We start from the raw sequence: 22,018 nt of genomic DNA on the forward strand, positions 1-22,018 counted from the left end.
TCGTTCCCTCCAGTGAAAATGTGTCTCCTATGACTCACCGCTCAGGAGAAGTTGATTAAATGTGAGCACCCACAAGGGAGGAGGAGACCGTGGCTGTTTACCCACTGGATGAAAGCAGAGAGTGAAGGGGGACTGAGGTAGGAGCTTCTCATGTACCCCTCAGGACCCCCGTCATATGGGCAATGTGCCCGAGACATGACCCCAAGCATGATACTGTATCAGTCTTTGGACTCTGGAGCATTTAAAGGCAATACAGATCCCTCGAGTATTTGAGGACAGTGAAAAGAGCCAGCGAGCCTGCTCTCCCGCCACAGAAGTTCACAGGCGCCACACGACTTGACCGGCAAGCCTGAGCCCTCGAGACTGGTGCACGCGCGCCAAGCATATGTCTTCAATTACCGCGGGCCCTGACAGCCGCGATAATTGAAGAAATATGCCCTTCTGCTGCGCGTGTCCGCACGGAATATGCAATAGGCAGAGATACTCTACCGCCTATGGCCTATTGCGTGCTTTCTTCCGAAAAGACACGCATGAGAAGCCCAATCGGAATGCAGCTGCCAAAACAAAGGACGAACATTCACGAGCAGCCAGGAATTTCTTAGGTAGCTTTTCGGAAACGCTAACTACAGGACTCTTAGGCTCCGCCTACACTGCTACGCAGTGTGACGTAGGCCCGAGCCCTAAAAATATTATGCACTGATTTAGATTGATTAATGTGTTATACTACCAACAGCCTCAAATCAACCCTACTATAGATAGACTGGGCTCAGTCTTTAGGGTGTCAGGTGATTGGTTGATCTTGTGTGGTTAATATTGTTATTTTAAACATTTTGCACTTTTTGCACTTTGCACTTTCCCTTGACTTGTTTTATCTCTACCTCTATGGGCCTTACTTCGAATTATTTCATACATGGTTTGGGGATTTATCCCAGCATTATATCTGGGTATCCAGACCGGACCTTTACATATTGAGATGTTATTTTATGTATTGTTGTCCCTGATCCTGTGTAAACAAAGGCATTTCCAAAGCAACAATTGGAACTTTGTTATTTTACCAGTATTGTTTACAGTATTATACTGTTTTTAACATATGTATATATCTTGTATTTTACATTGATTGTACTACCATGTGTATGCACTGTTGGCCCAATTAGAGTGCAGCACTGGCACTTTAAAACTCAACCCTCACTGAAACTCGTTGTCATGTGAGCAAGGCTCAGGAGAGCCGAAACATTATGATGGCGACAAGCAAATAAAATACCTTTAGAAGAACCGAATTTGTGGTCCGTGCTTTGTTTCCAGATCGTGTCTGCCAGCGAAATTGCAGCGTGTAAGAAACCAAGGTTATGGTATATATGTTTATCTCTCAATCAAAGAGTTCGCCCCAATGAGAGAAGCCAAACAGGTACGTTTAATCCCTAGTCAAAAAGGAAGATCATCCTGGAGTGATTCTGAAGTCATTGGATGACTTCAGCCAGCCATTCCTGGGGACGTCATCCCAGGCCATCCTGAAGTCTGACCACAGGGCTGATTATTTAAATGGGATGACTCTTACTGTAATCACAAAAACTACGCTAGGATGGTGTTCTGATGAATATTACTGTAATCACAAAAACTATGCTAGGATGGTGTTCTGATGACTCTTACTGTAATCACAAAAACTACGCTAGGATGGTGTTCTGATGACTCTTACTGTAATCACAAAAACTACGCTAGGATGGTGTTCTGATGACTCCCACTGACAGGGAGTGATTACCTTTTACAACTCCACGAATACTAACTGACAACATCAGGATGAGTGAGAATGACTCCTGGATGGGCTCTAGACAATTTAAGGATGACTGATGATTATCCCTGGATGATTCTATAACCGCTTCAGGATGGAAGTCAATTACTCTGGGATGATCCCATGACATTTTCAGTATGAGTGTAGATTACTCTCGGATGATTTAATGACAACTTATACTCAGGATTATTTATGGACAACTAAAGAATGTGTGGATTACTAAATGATGACTACATAAGGATAATGTAATTAATATATTATGCCTGTGGATCACTAATAAATCATTACGGGTTGGATTACACCTTGACAATTCCATGTTAGGAGCACGTTGCCAGACTGCCAATATTGCCTTGCAGGGTGCCACTAGGAGAGTAGGAAATTGTCATGTCTAATTCTTTCACTAGCACCGCTGCACCATTAAGCAGCTGAGAACCATGCCCACACATTGGCACTATAATGCAATGTTCAAAGGGATTTGCAGCACCCTGCTGACACGTCACAGCTAAATTATGGATCACTGAAATAATATCGAGGGACAAAATATCGACTTGCCAAAATATCGTGGACAAAATATCGACAGTCAAAATATCGAGTTTGTATCTACAAACAGGTAAGTACAAAAATATCGAGTACAAAATATCGTTAACAAAAATATAGATGTAAAAAATATCGACTTTATTAAAAACAGTGTTAAATTAAATTAATATTAAATTTTAATTACTAAAATATACTTAAAACGACTTAAATTAAATTATAATAATTAAATAATAAATGAAAATAATAAAAATAATTTTTTAAAATCTTATTTGTTGACCCTGAACCCTAAAAATACCCCTTTACCCAAAAACCCAAAACTGACCCTGAACCCTAAAAATACCCCTTTACCCAAAAACCCCAAACTGACCCTGAACCCTAAAAATACCCCTTTACCCAAAAACTGAAAACTGACCCTGAACCCTAAAAATGCCCCTTTACCCAAAAACTGAAAACTGACCCTGAACCCTAAAAATACCCCTTTACCCAAAAACTGAAAACTGACCCTGAACCCTAAAAATACCCCTTTACCCATGAACTGAAAACTGACCCTGAACCCTAAAAATACCCCTTTACCCATGAACTGAAAACTGACCCTGAACCCTAAAAATACCCCTTTACCCATGAACTGAAAACTGACCCTGAACCCTAAAAATACCCCTTTACCCATGAACTGAAAACTGACCCTGAACCCTAAAAATACCCCTTTACCCATGAACTGAAAACTGACCCTGAACCCTAAAAATGCTCCTTTACCCAAAATTTATCAATATTATTTAATTACCAATTAATTATTAATTAACAATAACAATAAAGTAAATATATTAGAACATTAGCTGTAATTATTTTAATAATTAATATTATTTTTTCAAAATTAATTACTTAAAAATAACACAAAATTATATATATTAAAAATGTACTCTAATTAATGTAATTAACTAATTACAATTAATTAATTAACAATTATTTACTAATACAAAATATGTTCAAAATTATATTAATTAATTAACTAATTAATATTAATTAATTATCAATTAATTATTAATTAAAAATATTAACAAACATATATTAATTAATTAATTATTATTAAATTACTTCCCACCCTATTCCCCTATAAACCCACAACCCGCTACAGAATTACATTACGCAATTATTATAAAAACAAAATTCATGTAATAAAATATTTTATAACATTAATACACACTATTCACACATATTATTATATAAAAATACACTATAAAATATTATATATTATTAAAAAATCGATATTTTTGCTATCTATATTTTATACAGTCGATATTACTTCACTTACCTGAAAAACAATATTTTTGTAGTCGATATTATGTCCAGTCGATATTTTGTCCAGTCTATATTTAAAACTCGATATTATGTCCAGTCGATATTTTGGAGTCGATATTTTGTCTCTATACCCTAAATTATCTCATGCATCATGGTCAATGTGGTTCAGTGTTACTCGCTTCACACACAGTTCTCAGTTTGTTGGCCAGTGCCAGTACCAGTACTATAATGCAATGTCTGCGAGAGTCTAGTTTAGGTTTTGTAATGGAAGGGTACCCTTCCATTACCCAAAAAATACTATGTGTACACAAAAGTGAAACTTTTCCCATTTCGGATGTGTTGTACCAAATACCAATTTGCTCTTGTTTGCAAATCCCGAAAATTTTGAATCAGGTCTGCATTATAAACTCAAGCAAACCAGACACAAGACGTCTCTAAATCTGGTCCTAATACTCAGATTATTTATCCTGCATTGGAAAGATTACTTTTTAAACTCTAAGGTGAGAGGTAGACACTTGTATAAAATACAAGTTGCTATTTTTGGCTATGTTTGTGCTGCAGAAATACCACAAGCACCTTTATATAAAAGTGGCCTGCAGCAATGTTATACCTTTGCATTCAGATCAGCTTAACATGTGCCACTACTCCCATACTCCTGACTCACTGGGATTTGCCTTATTTAGAGGTACAGAGCATTATCGGACGCTGTTTGACATGGTGACCATTTGCAAAACACTAAACAAAACAGTGGTAAAGGAAAAAATTATCAAAAGGGAGGTTTCAATGTAATTTTATTTATCTAAAGCACATATTTGGCCCCACAGGGGCCAGGATACCAAACAAGAGAAAACATCCAGAAAAAAATAAGATCCGGGGAAGAAAGGCCAGACTAATGCAACAAGAACAAATAGCTCAACGAAAACCAGCAACTTCATGGTTTGATTCTAGATGCGGAGATTTCCTTAATCCTCTTCTGGCATTGCAGATTTTTATAGCCAGCTTCCTTCTCATATTTCTGTTGTCCAGTGATGACCAGCCATTGGCACTGCATACAGACTTCATAAACTCTGGAAAAACAAAATATCATACATCAGTATCATGTTCCCACCATTATTTATGGTTTTTAATACGGCTGGGCTGCCTATCAAAAGTTCCAATTCCATTATTTCATACAGTGTGCCAGATGAGATATGGTTAGGGTTACATGGTTCCTAAGTGAAACATTAAGGCCACTTGGTCAAAGTGGCACAGCTTAGAGTAAAGCATTGATGAAGAGGGGGCCAGAAGCTGAAGAAAAAAAAAGTTCCCTTATGAACTATGAGCCCCTGGTCCACAATGACAGTTCTAGCCCCAAGTAGCAGTGTGTCTTCTCTGGCTCTTTCACCCTTTTGAAATGCTGGGGTACTTGATAAAGACTGTACAAATGTAGATGCATTGAAACAAGCATGGGCCATAGTCCTGTTCACTAGACGCGGGCAAGCTTCCTCTGCAAACAGAAAGCAATCAGTGCCAGATTTCTTTACAAAGCCATCATTGAGGCAGCCAGGGTGAGTCAGAACTGTACTTGCAATTATCATATTTGGAAAACAGTTGTCTAAGAAACTAGCATAGTGACCAGAAATCAAAATAGGAGCTTACAACCAAGTGTTAGAACCAGGACCAACTGATCTAATTATTAGGGAGTTGATCCTGTCTAAATAAAAGCTGCGAGCACAGTATATTTTGTAAGTGCAGTTTGCTATCACTCATTCATCCAGTTTGAGAACCTCACACCTGGACCTACAGATTTACAAATGAAATCCCAACTCAAGGCTTTGCGCCAGATTTGCATGCCATTTGTAGCAGAAGATCAGCACAAACTTTTAAGAAATTACAAGGCACCCCCATTGCTCTTATTGTTCTTTTGCAGACAGCTGTTAAGCAATGATGGAGTCATCGTTCAGTTATGATACAACCTCACATATGCAAACATACAACACAATGTATAATGAATTGTCACAATCCCAGCTCGACTGAATGTTAATTTGAACATTTGTAATATCTTACCAAACAATGCATCAACCTTCTCCTCGTCAAGGACTGCAGTTCCAGCACGAGCCTTCGTTACACCTTTTGCAGATGCAAGTTCTTTAGGAGAAAAAAATACTTCGCTCATGCCATTGAGAAGAAAACCTGCACTGTCCCGCGCTGACTTGGCTTCCTCCAAGAGTTTGTGCAATTTTCTCTTTGGAACTAGTACATCTCTGAACCGTGAAGGATCGTTTGAGTCCTTTACCAACTGCTGCATATCAGTCTGCAAAATAACACAACTATTAACTATTTGCCATTATGTTAGGTTTCAATCTCAAAAATATGCATAGATTGCGGGTTTTTGATTTTGATTTGGCATCTGGTACATGGCTAACAATGTAATATTTGCTATGTTAGCTCTAGGAGTATAAATCAGCCATACTTAAAAACATTGCAAGCAGAAAGATTTCAAAGTCCTCCTGCAGGAAATCTACAAGGTTTGTCCTATATAAACTTTAACTGTGTTAAAAGAGTGGCAAAGAAAAGTATACCTTTTGTACAGTGAATGATCGACTGCATGTTTTTGAGGATGTTATATCTGTTACATTCCGTGGATTGGTCAAAGCAGACAGCGCATCTTGCAAATACTGTACAGCCAACTCACTATTGCAAGTGCCTTGCAACTGTGCTATAATCAAATAAATACACTTGTTAAAGGCAGCAGATAATAAATACAATATACACTTAACAAGCATACTTTTTGGCAATGCATGTGTTTGGATGGAAAAAAAAAGGATTATTAATGGGAATTTATTGCAGTTTACGTGGAAAGGTAGAATATGAAGCACGCACCTTTTAAGTGTTCATTTTCAGCTTGTAACCGTACACACCCCTGACAGGAACCAGGGCCAACAGAAAAGCTTTCGTTTCCATTAATTATGGACAAGGAGTTATATACCATTTCCTTAGAGAGAAAGCAAATCATAATTAGGTCATACAAGTGGAAAGGCCAGTTCCTATGTACCTTTAAAAAAAAAAAAAATTACCCCAGTGTTGAATGATGGACTTTCCTCCGTCATCAAATGAAATGATTCTTCATGGTCCTGAGGGATTAAAAAAAAATAAAAGCAACCATTAGTCCATCATTTATGCTGATCATATCAAAAAGTTTTCAATTGTTTACTCACATTTTAATAGGTAGGTATATGTACCCTATTGTTGAGGAAATGAATGCACCATATTAATTCAATGTTTAAATAAGTATGAAGGCTTTTTGCAGAGATAACTGGTAGAACTTAGGTGGTTTTGGCAACAAAAGGCATGTTACGTTCACAAAGGAAAAAAGGCTGGCATACAGGCCTAACAATATGCAAATGTGTATAATGGCAGCACTCATTTAGCATTTGTGGGGACTTTTAATATGTAACTGATAAATATGGTGTGCAAGGGCCTTGAATTCCTCTCGCTGAGCCTAGCTGCTTTTTTCCTTATTGAAACAGTGCTCCAGCTGACCACGAGCAGCGTCTCGAAGTGCTCGTGGGAAATCAGGTTTTCCGATGCAGGGTTTCTTAAAATGACGATTTACGATCCTGCTGCAGATCGAGCAACCATTTGTCTGGTACTTTTTTAATTCAGACTAACTGAATGTGTAGCTGGGTTTCAGCCTCTTTACAGATATCCTTGTGTGCAGTTTAGAAGTTACTATCGGACTGACCTCAAAGAGCTGCATACAAAATTTGTTTTTTTGTGTTGTGATATAGTTAGAACTTTTCCATTCTTTCAAAAATTCGAATGTTAAAAAAAAGGGTTTTTTTGGACAGTTATAACTTTTTATCTGTAAAGCCAACCCCCAACCACTATATACTCTTTAAATCCTGAGTGTGCTTCTCCAGAAAAAAACCCTCGTATAATATACTGCCCACCATCTGTGGATGACTTGATTTCTAAACCTTGTAATCCTCATTGGCTTATGTGACATTCCCCGTAGACTGATTTATTGTCTCTGTATAATGTGTGCGTGATGTAAAGTACTGTGAGACCCTACACTCATGAGTAACGCTATACAACAAATATGGATATGAGAGAGAGCCAACGGCGAGATGAGGGGCACTAGTGGAGGGTGGCAGTGAGGGAATCCGAGGAGGAGGTCATGGGGTGGGGGTACTACAGAGAGATGAGGGGCTCTGCCGGAGGGTGGCAGTGAGGGAATCTGAAGAAGGGGTCATGGGGTAGGGAAGCTACAGAGAGATCAGGGGCACCTCTGGAGGGTGGCAATTAAGGAGTCCGAGGAGGAGGTCACGGGGGGGGGGAGACTACAAAGCGATGAGGGGCGCTGGTGGATAGTGGCAGTGAGGGGATTTGAGGAGGAGGTCACGGGCTGTGGGGGAGCTATGGAGAGATGAGAGGCACTGGTGGAGGGTGGTAGTTAGGGTGACTGAGGAGTAGGCAGTGAGGGGGAGTGGCTACGGAGAGATGAGGGGCACTGTTGGAGGTTGGTAGTTGAGTTATCTACAGAGAAAGAGGTGAAAGATGATGTCAAAAACACTTTTGCACCAGCACTAAAGCCGGCCGATTAGGACAACTGTGGAGCATACTTTAACATGCATGCTAATTAGATTTCAATGTTTCAAGTTTGAAGGTGATTTTACTATTGTATTTTACTGGGAATAATGAAAGTGGAACTGAATGGTGGCTGATATGGGGATGAGGATGTCTTTTGAGCTTGTTACAATTATTATTTTACCCTAGTTTATTTATTTTTTATTTATATTGAAATATAGCGGACGCGTGTTTTGTGTTCTACACATGTGACAGCGTGTCCATCTCCTCTGTTGCACAAGGGACTAAATAATCTGCGTGTTCATGTGGGGGCACTTTTATCAGTGTTTATTCTGCTCTGTGTTTACCTCATGGCTGTACGGAATGCATGCATAGTGCTTACTACCCCTAACAAGCACCTAAAGCGAACCGCAGGCCCCCTCGCCTCACGTGCAGCAATCCCACCCTGCGGGTGCCACCTTCCTCTACATAAGCCCGGTATTTGTAAACCTCACACTCACAACCCTCTCACCCTCCCTCACCCTCACACCCCCTCACATCCCTCACACCCTCACCATCAGCCTCACACCCCCTCACCCTCACACACCCTCCCTCACCCTCACACCCCCTCACATCCCTCACACCCTCACCATCAGCCTCACACCCCCTCACCCTCACACACCCTCACTCACCATCACACCCCCTCACATCCCTCACACCCTCACCATCAGCCTCACACCCCCTCACCCTCACACCTTCTCACCCTCACACACCCTCACTCACCCTCACACACCCTCACTCACCCTCACACACCCTCACACACACCCACACCCTCACCCACCCCCTCACCCTTACACCCCTCAGTCTAACACACCCTCACTCTCACACACCCTCCCTCTCACACACCCTCAACCTCACATACCCTCACCCTCACACACCCTCTCACACACCCTCACCCTCTCACACACCCTCACCCTCTCACACACCCTCACCACTCTACCACTCTACCGCACTCACTCTACCGCCCTCACTCTACCGCCCTCACTCTACCGCCCGCACTCTTCTACCCCACCTCCTTCTTTAACTCCCTGTTCTCTTCTGCTGTGCTGATCTGCTGCTCTCTTCCACCCGCCTCAGTCTTTAACTCTCTGGTCTCTTCTCCTGTGCTGATCTGCTCCTCTCTTCCACCCACCTACTTCTCTAACTCCCTGTTCTCTTCTCTTCTCCTGTGCTGATCTGCTGCTCTCTTCCACCCGCCTCCTTCTTTAACTCCCTGTTCTCTTCTGCTGTGCTGATCTGCTGCTCTCTTCCACATACATCCTTCTCTAACCGCACACACACATACATACAACCACGGACACACACACAACACACATGCAACCACAACCACACAAACACACGCAACCACAACCACACAAACACACGGAACCACAACCACACAAACACACACAACCACACCACACACACAATCTCACACACAAACACACACACACACACACAACCACACACACAACCACACACACACACAGACAACCACAAACACAACCACACACACAACCACACACACAACCACACACACTCAACAAGACACTTTTTTACATGTAAAAACTTTTACCATTAAAAATTAAAAACAACATTAGGTCACTATCCTTTATTTATAACATTTTACACAAAATTGTGAGTTTGCACATCAATACATGTAAAAAAGGACAAAACTAAACATGTAACTTTACTAATGCTATAAATGTAACATTTTGTAGATTGGAAGCAGAAAAAATGATGCAAGTGAATGAAGGAGGACAACTTAGAAAAGGAAAGAAACGTGGGCCATACAAAAAATGGTTATTAGAGGTAAGCGCACATTATAAAACATTACACTGAATCTGTTCAGAGGACACTTCAATCTACAAAACATTTTTACTCACAGCGGCCAGTGACCTCAGAAGACACTCTTTTATAATGACAATTATATTAAAGTCTGCTTTCTACACTAGTCACTTTCAACTGGACATTTGCCTCAAATTGCATTGAGGTTTGTTTTTAGGGATTAGGGTGATATAAATTGTCCAATATACATAGAAACTAAGATCTAGTTAATAGTACTTCAGATGGCTCATATTTCTTTTTGAGACAGCAGTGTCAAAGAGGCTTCCTTGGAAAGAGAATGATCTGCTCTGCATGTTTTTTGATGTACCCTGCTGATTTATTTCGTGTGATTGTTTAGTTAGGCAAGTCCTTAATAGAAGAAACATGTAAGTAAGTAAGTAAGTAAATGTTGTGTATGCACTTAATATATTACTGTAATCGTCTTCAAATTCAAATTCTGCGGAGACAAAACAATGCGTTTTGCAATTAAATGGCGCAGTCATTTTAACGTGATCACAAAGTTAAATTGTCCAGTTTTGAGAATACATTATTAACCGAATAAGTCACCAAACTATCTTGTGCTACACGTTATAAGCGGAAAAGATTGTTAATCTCCAGCTGATGAAGTACGTGGATAATGCCTGTTTGCTCCACGACTCTCAGTTTGGCTTCCGCCCCCGTCATTCGACGGAGTCAGCTCTTCTAATGGCGGTGGAAGCCTTGCGTCAGGGTGCGGATGAAGGCCAAACCATGGCTTTAATCCTGCTAGACCTCAGCGCTGCATTTGACACTGTAGCACACTCCATTCTGCTACAGTGTCTGGAGGAAGGGGGTATCTCAGGTGCAGCGCTGGGTTGGCTTGGATCTTTTCTATCTGACAGACGCTTTCAGGTCCATCTGGGCGATTGCTACTCTAGAGAGATCGGGTTGGGCCAGGGAGTGCCTCAGGGCTCCTCCCTGAGCCCCACCTTGTTTAATCTCTATGTTGCCCCTTTGGCGGGAATAGTGGAGAAATACGGGCTGCGTGTTGTGTCCTATGCCGACGACACGCAGCTGGGCATCTCCCTCTCACGTACCCCGGATCTTGCGGCGGACAACTTCAGGAACTGCATGAAAGATCTTGCAGCCTGGATGTCCGCCAACTGTTTAAAGTTAAACGGTAGCAAGACCGAGGTACTGATTGTGGGTGGGACTCCGGATGCCTGGTCGTCGGCATGGTGGCCTTCTTGCTTGGGCGAGGCGCCAGCTCCTTGCCAGGAGGCAAGGAACTTAGGGGTCTGGCTGGACTCTGGCCTGACCTTTGATACTCATGTGGGCCGTGTGGCTGGGGTATGCGTCGGCGTCCTGAGGACCTTAAAAAAGGTGTTAGATCTTCTCCCCCTTGCGGCCCGCAGAACATTGGTGCATGCCCTGGTGACTTCCCGCCTCGATTATGGCAACCTATTATATCTGGGTGCCTCCAGCAGGGCCATCGGGCGACTTCAGGTGCTGCAAAATGCGGCTGCCCGTTTGGTGTTGAGGCTCCCCAGGAGATCCCCTTCCAAACCCGCGCTCCACGCACTTCACTGGCTTCCAGTTGCCAGTCGGGTTGAATTTAAAACTCTCTCCACATGCCATCGTATTGTGAATGGCAAGGCTCCTGCGTTGCTCAGGAACTTGGTGACCGTGTATGAACCCACACGTAGCCTTCGATCCTCCTGCACAGGGCTCTTAACGATACCAAGAGTAAGGAAAGCCCGCATGGGGGTAGATCTTTTAGGCATCTGGCGGCCAAACACTGGAATGCTCTTCCTTCAAGCCTGCGTTTGGAGCCATCAGAATTGATTTTCAGAAAAAAACTCAAGACCATTCTGTTTAGCAGGTAGTCGGCGGGGAGGGTGGGTGGAACCTCAGCTTCTCACTTATCACAGCGCGGGGACACGCCGGTGGGCGTACTTCCAAGCGCTTTATAAATGTCCAAAATGAAATGAAATAAGTGCTGCATTCAATTAATTGGTCTTTTTCTGTATGAGAGTAGACAGAACATTTCATTAAGGAAGCAGATGACAACATTATACACTATGCAGCACCAAAGAAAGTAAAAGAAAGATCCTTGCAGACTTCAAGCACAGCAGATGACAGTATCCCCACAGGTACAGTATGAAATTATATACTCTCTTTTATACCGCTTGCATTAACAATTTGATGCATGAAAGTGTATAGTGTGAAAGCGCATCACCTGCAAAAATGAAGGGCCTCATCAACCCACATTGAGTTTCTGCCACATAAAATGTACTTGGTTACAGACACATAATACATTTACAATCAAATTAAACATATTTTGCTTACTAAATGTACAATAACATATTTTCTTTTGTTACAGTTCTTCATACATCACCTTCTGCAGAGCACTCTACATTGCATTCAGAAAACAGTACAGCATTACCGGATTATACCCCACCAGTAGATGACACAGATGGAGATCCAATTGACGCTGTTTGGGATACACTTTGTAGCAGCTTAAAAGGTGAAATCGATGCTCAGCTTAAAGATGATTTAATTAATGACTCGGATTCTGGTTTTGAACAACTTATGGATCAAGTTGGATATACCATTCAAAATGAGTACGAAGAAATTAAAATTTGTTCTGATCAAACTAATACCACAGATGAATCAACACCTATTTTTGAGGGCTCCAACAAATGTTTAGGGGTGGTCATACTATTGCTTTGTTGCTTTATTATTCGTTTTCGCTTGAGTGATGAGGCAGCTGGCTATATGCTGAATCTCATCTATTTGCTCTTGCCACGTGATAATAGAATGTTCAAAACTATGTATCACCTTCACAAATATATAAAAAAAAAGTGTTAAGGCCCCACAGATTACTTACTATTGTGCCACTTGCTATACACATGTTGATAAAAACACTCAGACCTGTCCTAACCAACATTGTTTGAAAGATTTGATTCAAAGTGACTCAGTCTCTTATTTCATTCAGCGTAGCCTAATTGCACAGTTACAGACTATGTTTAGGCGGAAACATTTTACAGAAAAGGTACGGAAACATCGATTCGATCACTATATGGAGAATGAGAAACAAACAATGAAAGATGTATATGATGGGGAAATGTATTTGGATTTATTCAAGAGTGGATTCCTGAAAAACCCTAACAGCCTTTCATTTGCAATGAACACAGATGGTGTTCCTGTATTTAAAAGTTCTAAAATATCAATGTGGCCAGTGTACTTAATGGTAAATGAGCTGCCTGTATGTCAAAGAAAGCTGCGTGAAAATACATTACTGTATGGTATTTGGGTTTCCACAAAAAAGCCAATAATGTGGTCTTTCTTAAAACCATTATATGAGGAACTTGCACAGCTGGAAAGTGGAGTGTCATTTCAAGATCATAACAATTGTAGTTTTACTTGCCATGCTACACTTCTGACAATCACATGTGATTTACCAGCTCGTTGTCTTGTTTCAAACAGTACCCAGTTTAATGGGAAATTTGGGTGCTGGCATTGTCTACAAGAGGGTGAAGTGACTGTTTCAGGAAAAGGGCACTGTAGAGTAATTCCTTACAATGCTGAAAACCCAAAAGGCCCACCAAGGACACTCAATACTATTAAATCTGATGTAAACAGTGCAATAGCTAATATCGAGAGTGGACTTTCTGATTACAGTGTAAGAGGGATCAAAGGTCCCATGTGGTTCATGTTTTTGAAACATTTTTGTGTAACCAGAGGGTTTGTGATTGATTACATGCATGGTGTCTGCAGTGGCATTATGAAATTGTTGATGACCATCTGGTTCACTAAAGAATACAAGCATCATTCATACTCTTTTTATGATAAAGTCAAAATAGTTATTGTCTATTTGAAACAGATAAAACCCACACTGGACGTTAGTAGAGTTCCAAGGTCTGTTGATGAACTACCATATTGGAAGGCCTCAGAGTTTCGAAACTTTCTTTTATTTTATGGAATGCCTGTGTTAAAACATGTTTTAGATAGATAACGCTATTTACACTTTTGTTTACTTATGAAAGCAATTCGTAAGCTATTAAATGATGACATTAGCCAGGAAGAATTAAATATAGCAGAACAGTGTTTACTTTTGTTTGTGCAACTGTTTAATGATTTATATGAAAAAAGATTTTTAACAATGAACGTTCATCAATTGGTCCACTTAGTAGACAGTGTAAGAGCAACAGGGCCTCTGTTTACTGCTAATTGTTTTGTTTTTGAAGATCTTAATGGTTTTCTTTTACAACATGTGCATGGTACAGTAGGCATAGAAACACAAATTCTAGATGCAGTAAATATGATACAAGTAATACCTGTGTTAATGGCAAATCATTTGCCTCCTGATAGTGTTGAGGCTGAATTTTACCAGAGTATGATGTGTTCATATAATAGAAAGAGACAGCGATACTTAAAAATAGAAAAATGCATTTACAGTGTTGGTTCTACATACCCTTACAGCTTAACAGAGAATGAATATATAGCAGTAACTCAGCTCACTCATATTTTAGGCTCGGATGTAGTAGCCTTTAACAAAATATTTTTAGAACAAAGTAATCTTCTTGTTTACAGATCTAATTACACTCGTATTCAGAGGAGAGACCAAAGTGTAATAAAATATGAAACAGAACCTGGAGTGTTTGCTTATGGCAGAGTCACTAGATTCATTCAGTGTAAGCAGACAGACGTGTCTGTTAACCTAGCTCTCATGGTTCCACTTAAGTGTGAATACTATGACATCAGGGAACCAGTTCATCTGGTAGTAGTAGATAACAACATCACAGCTATCAGGCTATCAATGATAAAATGTGCCTGTTTTTACATTCAGGTAGAAAATGAATCATTTGTAAGTGAAATGCCAAATCGATTTGAAATAGATTAGGGCAAATCATGACAGAAAATTCTCCTACATGCACGTCTCTTTTTATAGCACATTTGATTAGAAATTATCTTGATAAGCATTCTTAACCTGTGCTCCAAGGACAACTAGGGGTCCACAACCCCTACGCAGGAGTCCTAGACTGCTCATAAAACACAGAATTGTTGGCCAAATAATAAAGTGCATATCAATATAGAAGCAAAATGTACAACTGAAATATCAAAACATTTTTATAAATGTGCATCAAATAATTCATTTGGTATCCTCACATTGATTTTGTGAAGCAGTGAAAGTACATCAAATACAATATAGTATTCCTAATGGCTGGTCTCAATTGAGTTTAGAAAAGCTTCAACCTTCCCATTAAAAGTAAAAAAAATGTTTGCATTTGTTTGTGAATTAAATGAAATATTTAATAATTTGTGTATTTGTTTGATGAATGCTTGTTTCTGTCATCTTATGTATTATTTTGCGGTGCAAATCAATAAATATCACATGGATAAATAAAGATTTGGCTGCATAATATGCCTCCAGTGATTGCATAATGTGCAGCATTTATTTCTGTTACGTTATTTAGTCTATCCTGCCACATATGTTCATACTTCATTGTCCCTTAACTTCATTGACTATGCATACAATGGCCAATGTTCATCTTTATTAATGTTAGGCATTGATCCTTTTACAGTGGATACTTATTTTACACGATTTGTACAAAGAGAAAGTGACAAACATAAAAAAATGTGTTAAAAAATAACCTATGACTTATGCACAGTTTGGTAAAGCACATCGTATGCTCAGTTGTGTATAATAGAAAACGTAGATGTCGTTTTCCATGTATCCGCAATTAATCAGGCAATCATCCAACAGTTTGTATTTTCCTAGGAAAACTGAAAAAAAAGGGGTGGACATGCTCTTTAAATAGACAAGCAATTCCTGTTAAAATCACCAGAAGCAAAAACATCTAATAGAACACAAAAGTACCTTTGAAGTAATCAGATACTGATTTTCAATTCATCCCAAAGTCATCAGGAACATCTCATCTCGTAAAGTTATTGGATAGTCATTTTCAAGTCACCCTTAAATCATCAGGAAAAACGACACCTTCTGAAGTCATCAGATACTCATTTTCAAGTCATCCTTAAATCATTACGAATAATGACACCTTTTAAAGTCATCGGGTGCTCATTTTCAAGTCATCCGCAAATCATCAGGCTCAGCTTCTCAGCTTTGCTGATGACTTCAAGAGCTTGATGATGTCTGATGGTGTGAAAATGACTTCTAATGTAGTTGGATGACCATCGAATCACTCTAGGATAGCTTCTAAAGTAATCCTGTTTGACCTGGGATAGCAGCTTGCATGCAGACACGGGACACCAAACTGCAGCCAAAATTGAAGACACCCAGACGTGTTTCAAGAAAAAAGTTCCCTTCCTCAGTGGCATCTTGTTAATGAACACCGAGCAGCATTTCTTGCCATCCTTATACTGACGACATGCCTCAGCGGGCTTGACCAACACCATGGCCTTCTGGTCTTCGTGGTGCAAGAAAAAATAACCTCCAGTGAGTCTGTTCAGTGACCAAAATATTGTTAAAAGGAATTAATTAACCTGGTGGGTTGCTGCACTTCAGGTACCGGAGCTGCCGCATTTCAAAAGTCTGCCATTTCAATCACCGCCTCCCGATGTGCAGGTGAAGCCAGCCTGACTTCAACACGGGCATGCTTTGATGCGGTGAGCTTCTCTCGCGGCTGAATGGTTAAGCACTCTAGAGTTTTTCATCTGTATATCACAACAAACAATTCGAATAGTGGTTACCAATCTGTGGGCCGAGGCACACCAGTGACAGTCAAAACTAACCACTAGCCAGGGACACTACACACCAATCACACAGTTTGAGAACTACTGAACTGGGAAAGATGCGCCTTTCCTCTAAGGACTGTGTTTGTGTGGTCCTTTTTCTATTTCGATGATTGCAAGCGTTTTGAACAAGCTCACGGTCATTCCAAACTGAAATGTTTCAAGTATTGGAAGCACAATGGGCTTTCTGCAGTATTCTAAGGCACAGAGTTCTCTCACTGTTGTTGTCCTTTCCTTGCTGGTTTTCTGCAGTACTGAGTTCTAATCTGCCAACAGCGGTACCTGTTGTGCTGTGCAATCCCTCAAAGTGGTGTGGCAAGCAAAACACAAAGTGTTTCTGGCGTGGTGCAGAATGTTGTTGTTTTGCAACCTGAGTGCTGGGCCCATGCCCACCTAAATTCCTGCGTCAGTCTGAATACATTTTACTAAGAGATTGTTGACAAAAAAAGTCTACTTCACAGCTCCTGTCCTCCGGTCATGTGTGTTTCAGGGAACCGTAGGCACAGTACTGGTCTCGTCACCTGATTCTTGGCCTTGAGGGTCATCAGAGCGCACAAGTGTTCAAGCACGACCATGACCAATGCTGTTAATAGCACCAGTCCAGAGAAGTCAGACAGGCTCCCCCCTAGAACAAGCATTGGCATAGCCAATAGGTCTCACCTTTGGGACCTTATAAGTGAATGAATGAATACATTTAATTGCGTGGTTACTCAAACCTATTACAATAAAACAAAGTAAAGAAGAGCACTACATTTTTAAAAGATAAACATTTTAAAAGATAGACAGTGTAATTAAATTCTAAGGGTCTAAAATTCAAAGGTCTTTAAATCCAAGATAGCTTTTTGAACTCAGCCAACATGCTCCAATTAAGCTAAACAGTTAGTACAAGATGATAGGTAACCTCTGAGTAAGTGCTTGCCTGATCACTTAACAGGGAGTGTTCATCAGCTTCGTACTAGTCAGTTGTACAAATTTGCCAAACATAGCCATATGCTTCACTATGTCCAGTGTATACAGTTGAAAGACTGCCTCCTTTACATTTTGAGTGCCCAGTTGTAGCAAGATGGGCCTAAGGTAAAGTCTGCGAGCTAGGCGCAAGGCTGGACAGCAAAGTAGAATGTGGGCCAAAGACTCACGTTTATATTTGCAGAGCCGGCACTCCATGATCGCCGTTCTTGTTGACCCAGTGGGATATAATTCTTTAAGGGGGAGAGGGTGTAATCTGAACGCTGAGATCCTGTGTAAGGCTTGTTTCCCCACGGCCTGCGTAAGATGGAGTTTGGAGTTATACTCTGTATGTGGGAGGCTTTGGGACTCGTGGAAGCCTCTTTTTACCAGCTATTCCATGTCCAAGGTGCGAGAGCAAAGACAAACTTGTTTTTTTATTGTGCTTTTGATGGCAGTGTACTTGAATGTCTTGCGGTCCCAGTTCTCTATTGCAAGTTTCAAAAGGTCTTTGACAGCGGTGAGACTGGCGGACCAGGGATTGCTGGGTTCCAGAAAAATACTTTTTATGGCAGCCTTCATTGTGTTCTCTGGTGCTGCCTTTGTGAGATAGAAGTATTTGCTCAGAGAGGCCATCTCTTCCAGTTTTTGTTGGTTCAGGTTGAATTCTAACCGCTCTAGATTATTCCTGGTGCAGGCGGGCAGGTGGAATATCTTTTTATAGGCTGTGCAGTGGATTTTTTCTAGTTCCTTCGCTAGTTTTCGTGGGAATGCCTGTTATGCGTAATTAAAAGATGGTATTAATTTTGCCCTCAGGACTCTTTGGATAGCCGTTGTTGTGGGGCTATGTAGAGTGGCATATAGCTTGCAGAGGGCATAAATTAGGCTTTTCCCTTTCATCTGCATTTTGTGGAGATGGACTCCTGGGCAGCCTGTTTCACTAAACCAAATCCCCAAGTAGTTGTAATGTTGTATACAGTCCAGAGTCAGCAGACCGAGCCTCCATTTTGGCAGGTTTTTTTTCAAGGGTATTGCCCAAAAATTACTGTTTTCAATTTTGAATTTTTGGGTTGGCAACCAGCTTGTTTTTTACATTGTAAGTTGCGAGGGCCGTGAGTACTTTTTGTAAGCCTATTTTAGTATGGTCTAGGAGTACCAGGTCATCGGCGTATTGCATTACTTGGATTTTAGTATGCCCAATCCTAGGTGTTGCTAATGTGGTTCCAGTCAAGGCTTGGCCCATGTCTGTGGTGTATAAATTAAAGAGCATCGGAGCTAAGACGCACGCTTGCTTTAGTCCGCGGTCCGTGTCGATTTTCTCAGTAGCAGATTTACTCGAGAGTTTGATTCTTACCCAAGTTCGTGAGTACAATGATTGGATTGCTTGTAGTAAAGATGGGTTGATATTCCAGCGTGCCAACTTCTGCCAGAGGATGGAACGATCTATGCTGTCAAAAACTGCCGAATAGTCAATAAAACAAGCAAAGAGCGGGAGGCTTTGGTGGGACACGGCTTGTTGTGCTAGATATGCCTGGGCAATTATGTTACCCACTGTTGATGCCCCAGGTCTAAACCCTGTTTGGAAGAAGGGCAGAAGGCCTTCAGTACTGGCCCAATTTGATAGTTCAGCCAGAAGGGTGCTCGCATAGCCCTTGCCCTCGATATCCAACAGGGCAATCATACGGTAGTTTTTTGGGTCGGATTTTGGCCCTTTCTTATGTATTGGGTGGAGTAACGACCATCTCCATGAGTCTGGAACGTCTCCTAAGAACCTGCATTCAGCATATAACTGGGTCAGATTGTCGGTCCAGAAGTCTGTGTCGGCCCAGAAGAGGGAGCCAGTCAGGCCGTTGGGACCTGGTGCCCCATGGTGCAGTGATGTCTAATTCTTCACTCGCATTAAGGCCTTTATTTTAGGAAGTTCTACTTTGATCTTCTTTGTACAATGTTTTCACATGAGCGGCCCAGGTGCCTGAGTCGAGTGAGTTCTCTCTGTGGGTGTCTCCTTGGGCTAGAGTATTTAGGTATCGCCAGAACTCTTCGGATTTGCAAGGTCTCAGCAAATCAAAGATCTTCAGCCATTTCTCCTACTTGCATTCACGTTTCGCGGCGCAGAACTCCTTCGAGTGGCTTTTTTCGGCTTCTTTAGTAGCCTTTTGGCGGATGCTGAGACGGTTTTCCCATAGGCCCTACATTTGCATTTAATTGTTTGGCACTCTCTTTAATTGCTGGGACGAGTCTTAAAGTATGTGATGGGTATAGGGGGGTTCCCCCTCGGAGCAATGAGGCTAATTCAATGGCGGACTGATCCCATTCGTCTATAGCGCCCCTGTTATTTGCGCTAAATTGCCAGCCTGACCATGTTTTTTCCATTTGTCAAACTTGTTAATTGACGCTGGCCCCCATTTAATTCTTCTTAATAGCTTGTTCAGTTCTTCTCCATTAGATACCCCACAAATGCAGCGTAAAGTGTGGCTTGTATATGCAGTGAGGTTTAACGTAGCCGTTAAGGCGGCATGATCGCTTTCGTTTCGAGGTGCACTGTATAGTTTGCCATGAGATTTTGTATTCTTTCGCTTAATAAAATGTAATCTATTGTTGTTTGATTATTATATGTGGGAGCAAAGAATGCCCTTGGCTTATTCCTTAAAAACAGAGAGTGTGCTGTTAGCAGATTATAATTAGGGCTTCTGGTTTTATGGTATTTATTTTTTTAACATTTCCGTCTGTATTTATCCATATTTATTTTTTTATAATTTTTTCTGTATTTATCCAAATTTTATTTTGCCGCAAGCAAAAACAAAAGATGCAGCAAGTATTTTTCCACATTTATTTTACTAGGCAATGTGCGCTTGGTTGTTATAGTTTTAGATAGATTCATGTAGATGGTAAATGGGTTACTGCTTTTAACAAATATCCTTTTGTTACTTGCAGTTAGTAAATTTCAGTCCTCCTAATGTAACCCTTACTGTCTTATGCAACACATCCTTGCTTTATGATGAGTAGGGCTATAGCGCTGTAAAATAAATAAATACAATAGCAGAGTTTAAATTGATATTTGTTTAAATACTGGGATAAACCAACACATCTAACATTCCTACAGTGCGTTTATATCTCTTTGCTCCAGTGACTGAACTAAGTCAAAAACAGGCCTCTCTTAAGTACCTGTGAAGTGACAAGCTGTGTGCATTTGTTTTCCCTCAATTGCTTCTAGGGCTGCGTCTTCCTCCTCTCTGGCCCCCACCTCCAATAGCTTCCAGCCAGAATACTTAAACAAAAGGGGGCCGGATGGCCTCTTAATGTCCACCTTTGTTAAGGGTTCAGCTGAAATTTGATAAGCCCTCTCCCCGTCCTGCACTGGGACAGGCTTGTCTTCTCCTGGCACACAGCAGCAAAGGTTTCTTGGCATTTTTCCGTTTCTATTTATAAATACAGGCGAAAAAATATATTTTTCTGTCTGTATTTATATTCAAAAATCTGTCTAAACGGAAAACTGGGAACCTTAATTATAAGGCTGCATTAGGGCGTTGAAAGCATCTGTGTCCCCAGAATGGTTGCTTTGTGTTGCAGTGACCCTTATGTTATATGTGTTGAAGTCCCCAAGGATGATAGATTCCATAGGTGCGAACTGTAGGAGCTGAGTTTCTATCTGACTTTGCAGCTTGGTCAGCTTGTCCTTGGAACCCGGTCCATGGCAATTGTAGTAAACGTTAATTAAGAGTATTGGGAGTGGGCCGTTAATCGTGGAGAGGCCTTTCAGGGTGCCCGCCAGAAACATACTTGATTTTGTTTTTATTTCTGTGAAATGTATTTTCAGAGAATGCTAATGTCTATAGAAATCCCGCCTGAGAGTCTTCCAAATATGTTGTCTTTAATAGCTGGTTTGCAATATTCTGCGTAACCTCTTATTGATATTGATTTAGTTGCCCATGTTTCTTGGGTGCAGATTAGGTCAGCTCCTTCAAGAAATGCCAATGTCGCTGGGTTTTGTACGAGCTTTGAAATCCCTGCGATGTTCCAGGTCATGATGTTTAATCTTCGAATGCTGACCATCGGGCTACTGTACTTGGCTGAGCCATTTTTGGGCAGATACTGAACTGTCTCCTTGCTTGCAGGGGAAAGGGTATTAGGGACTGGGATATAAGGCCTGTGGCAGCCAAGACCAGTCTTTGCTGATGTTCCCCTTAATTGAGCAAGAGCGAATGCCCTGTCCCAGACTTGTTGTTATTTTAATTAAGCTGTCGTTTGTGAGATTTATTTTTGTGCCACCTTTAGTCCCATGAAGGATGGACTCGGTTAATG

At 41.0% G+C, this 22,018-nt stretch overlaps 1 protein-coding gene and 1 pseudogene across 1 annotated transcript; one reads left to right on the top strand and one right to left on the bottom strand.

Moving 5' to 3' along the window:
- Nucleotides 1-4,497: 4,497 nt before the first annotated feature.
- On the bottom strand, nucleotides 4,498-7,358 carry LOC147728530 (uncharacterized). Its single transcript, XM_086963811.1, has 6 exons — nucleotides 7,344-7,358; nucleotides 6,676-6,732; nucleotides 6,482-6,593; nucleotides 6,181-6,317; nucleotides 5,666-5,912; nucleotides 4,498-4,686 (listed from the first exon to the last, which is right to left on the bottom strand). Exons 1-6 carry the CDS (start codon nucleotides 7,356-7,358, stop codon nucleotides 4,532-4,534), a joined length of 723 nt encoding a protein of 240 aa, XP_086819937.1. The 3' UTR covers nucleotides 4,498-4,531.
- A 2,585-nt stretch (nucleotides 7,359-9,943) lies between these two features.
- On the top strand, nucleotides 9,944-14,918 carry LOC147728531 (uncharacterized; annotated as a pseudogene).
- Nucleotides 14,919-22,018: the final 7,100 nt, after the last annotated feature.

This window comes from Lissotriton vulgaris, chromosome 3_1 (assembly GCF_964263255.1).
Source record: "Lissotriton vulgaris chromosome 3_1, aLisVul1.2, whole genome shotgun sequence".
NCBI classification, from domain to species: domain Eukaryota; kingdom Metazoa; phylum Chordata; class Amphibia; order Caudata; family Salamandridae; genus Lissotriton; species Lissotriton vulgaris.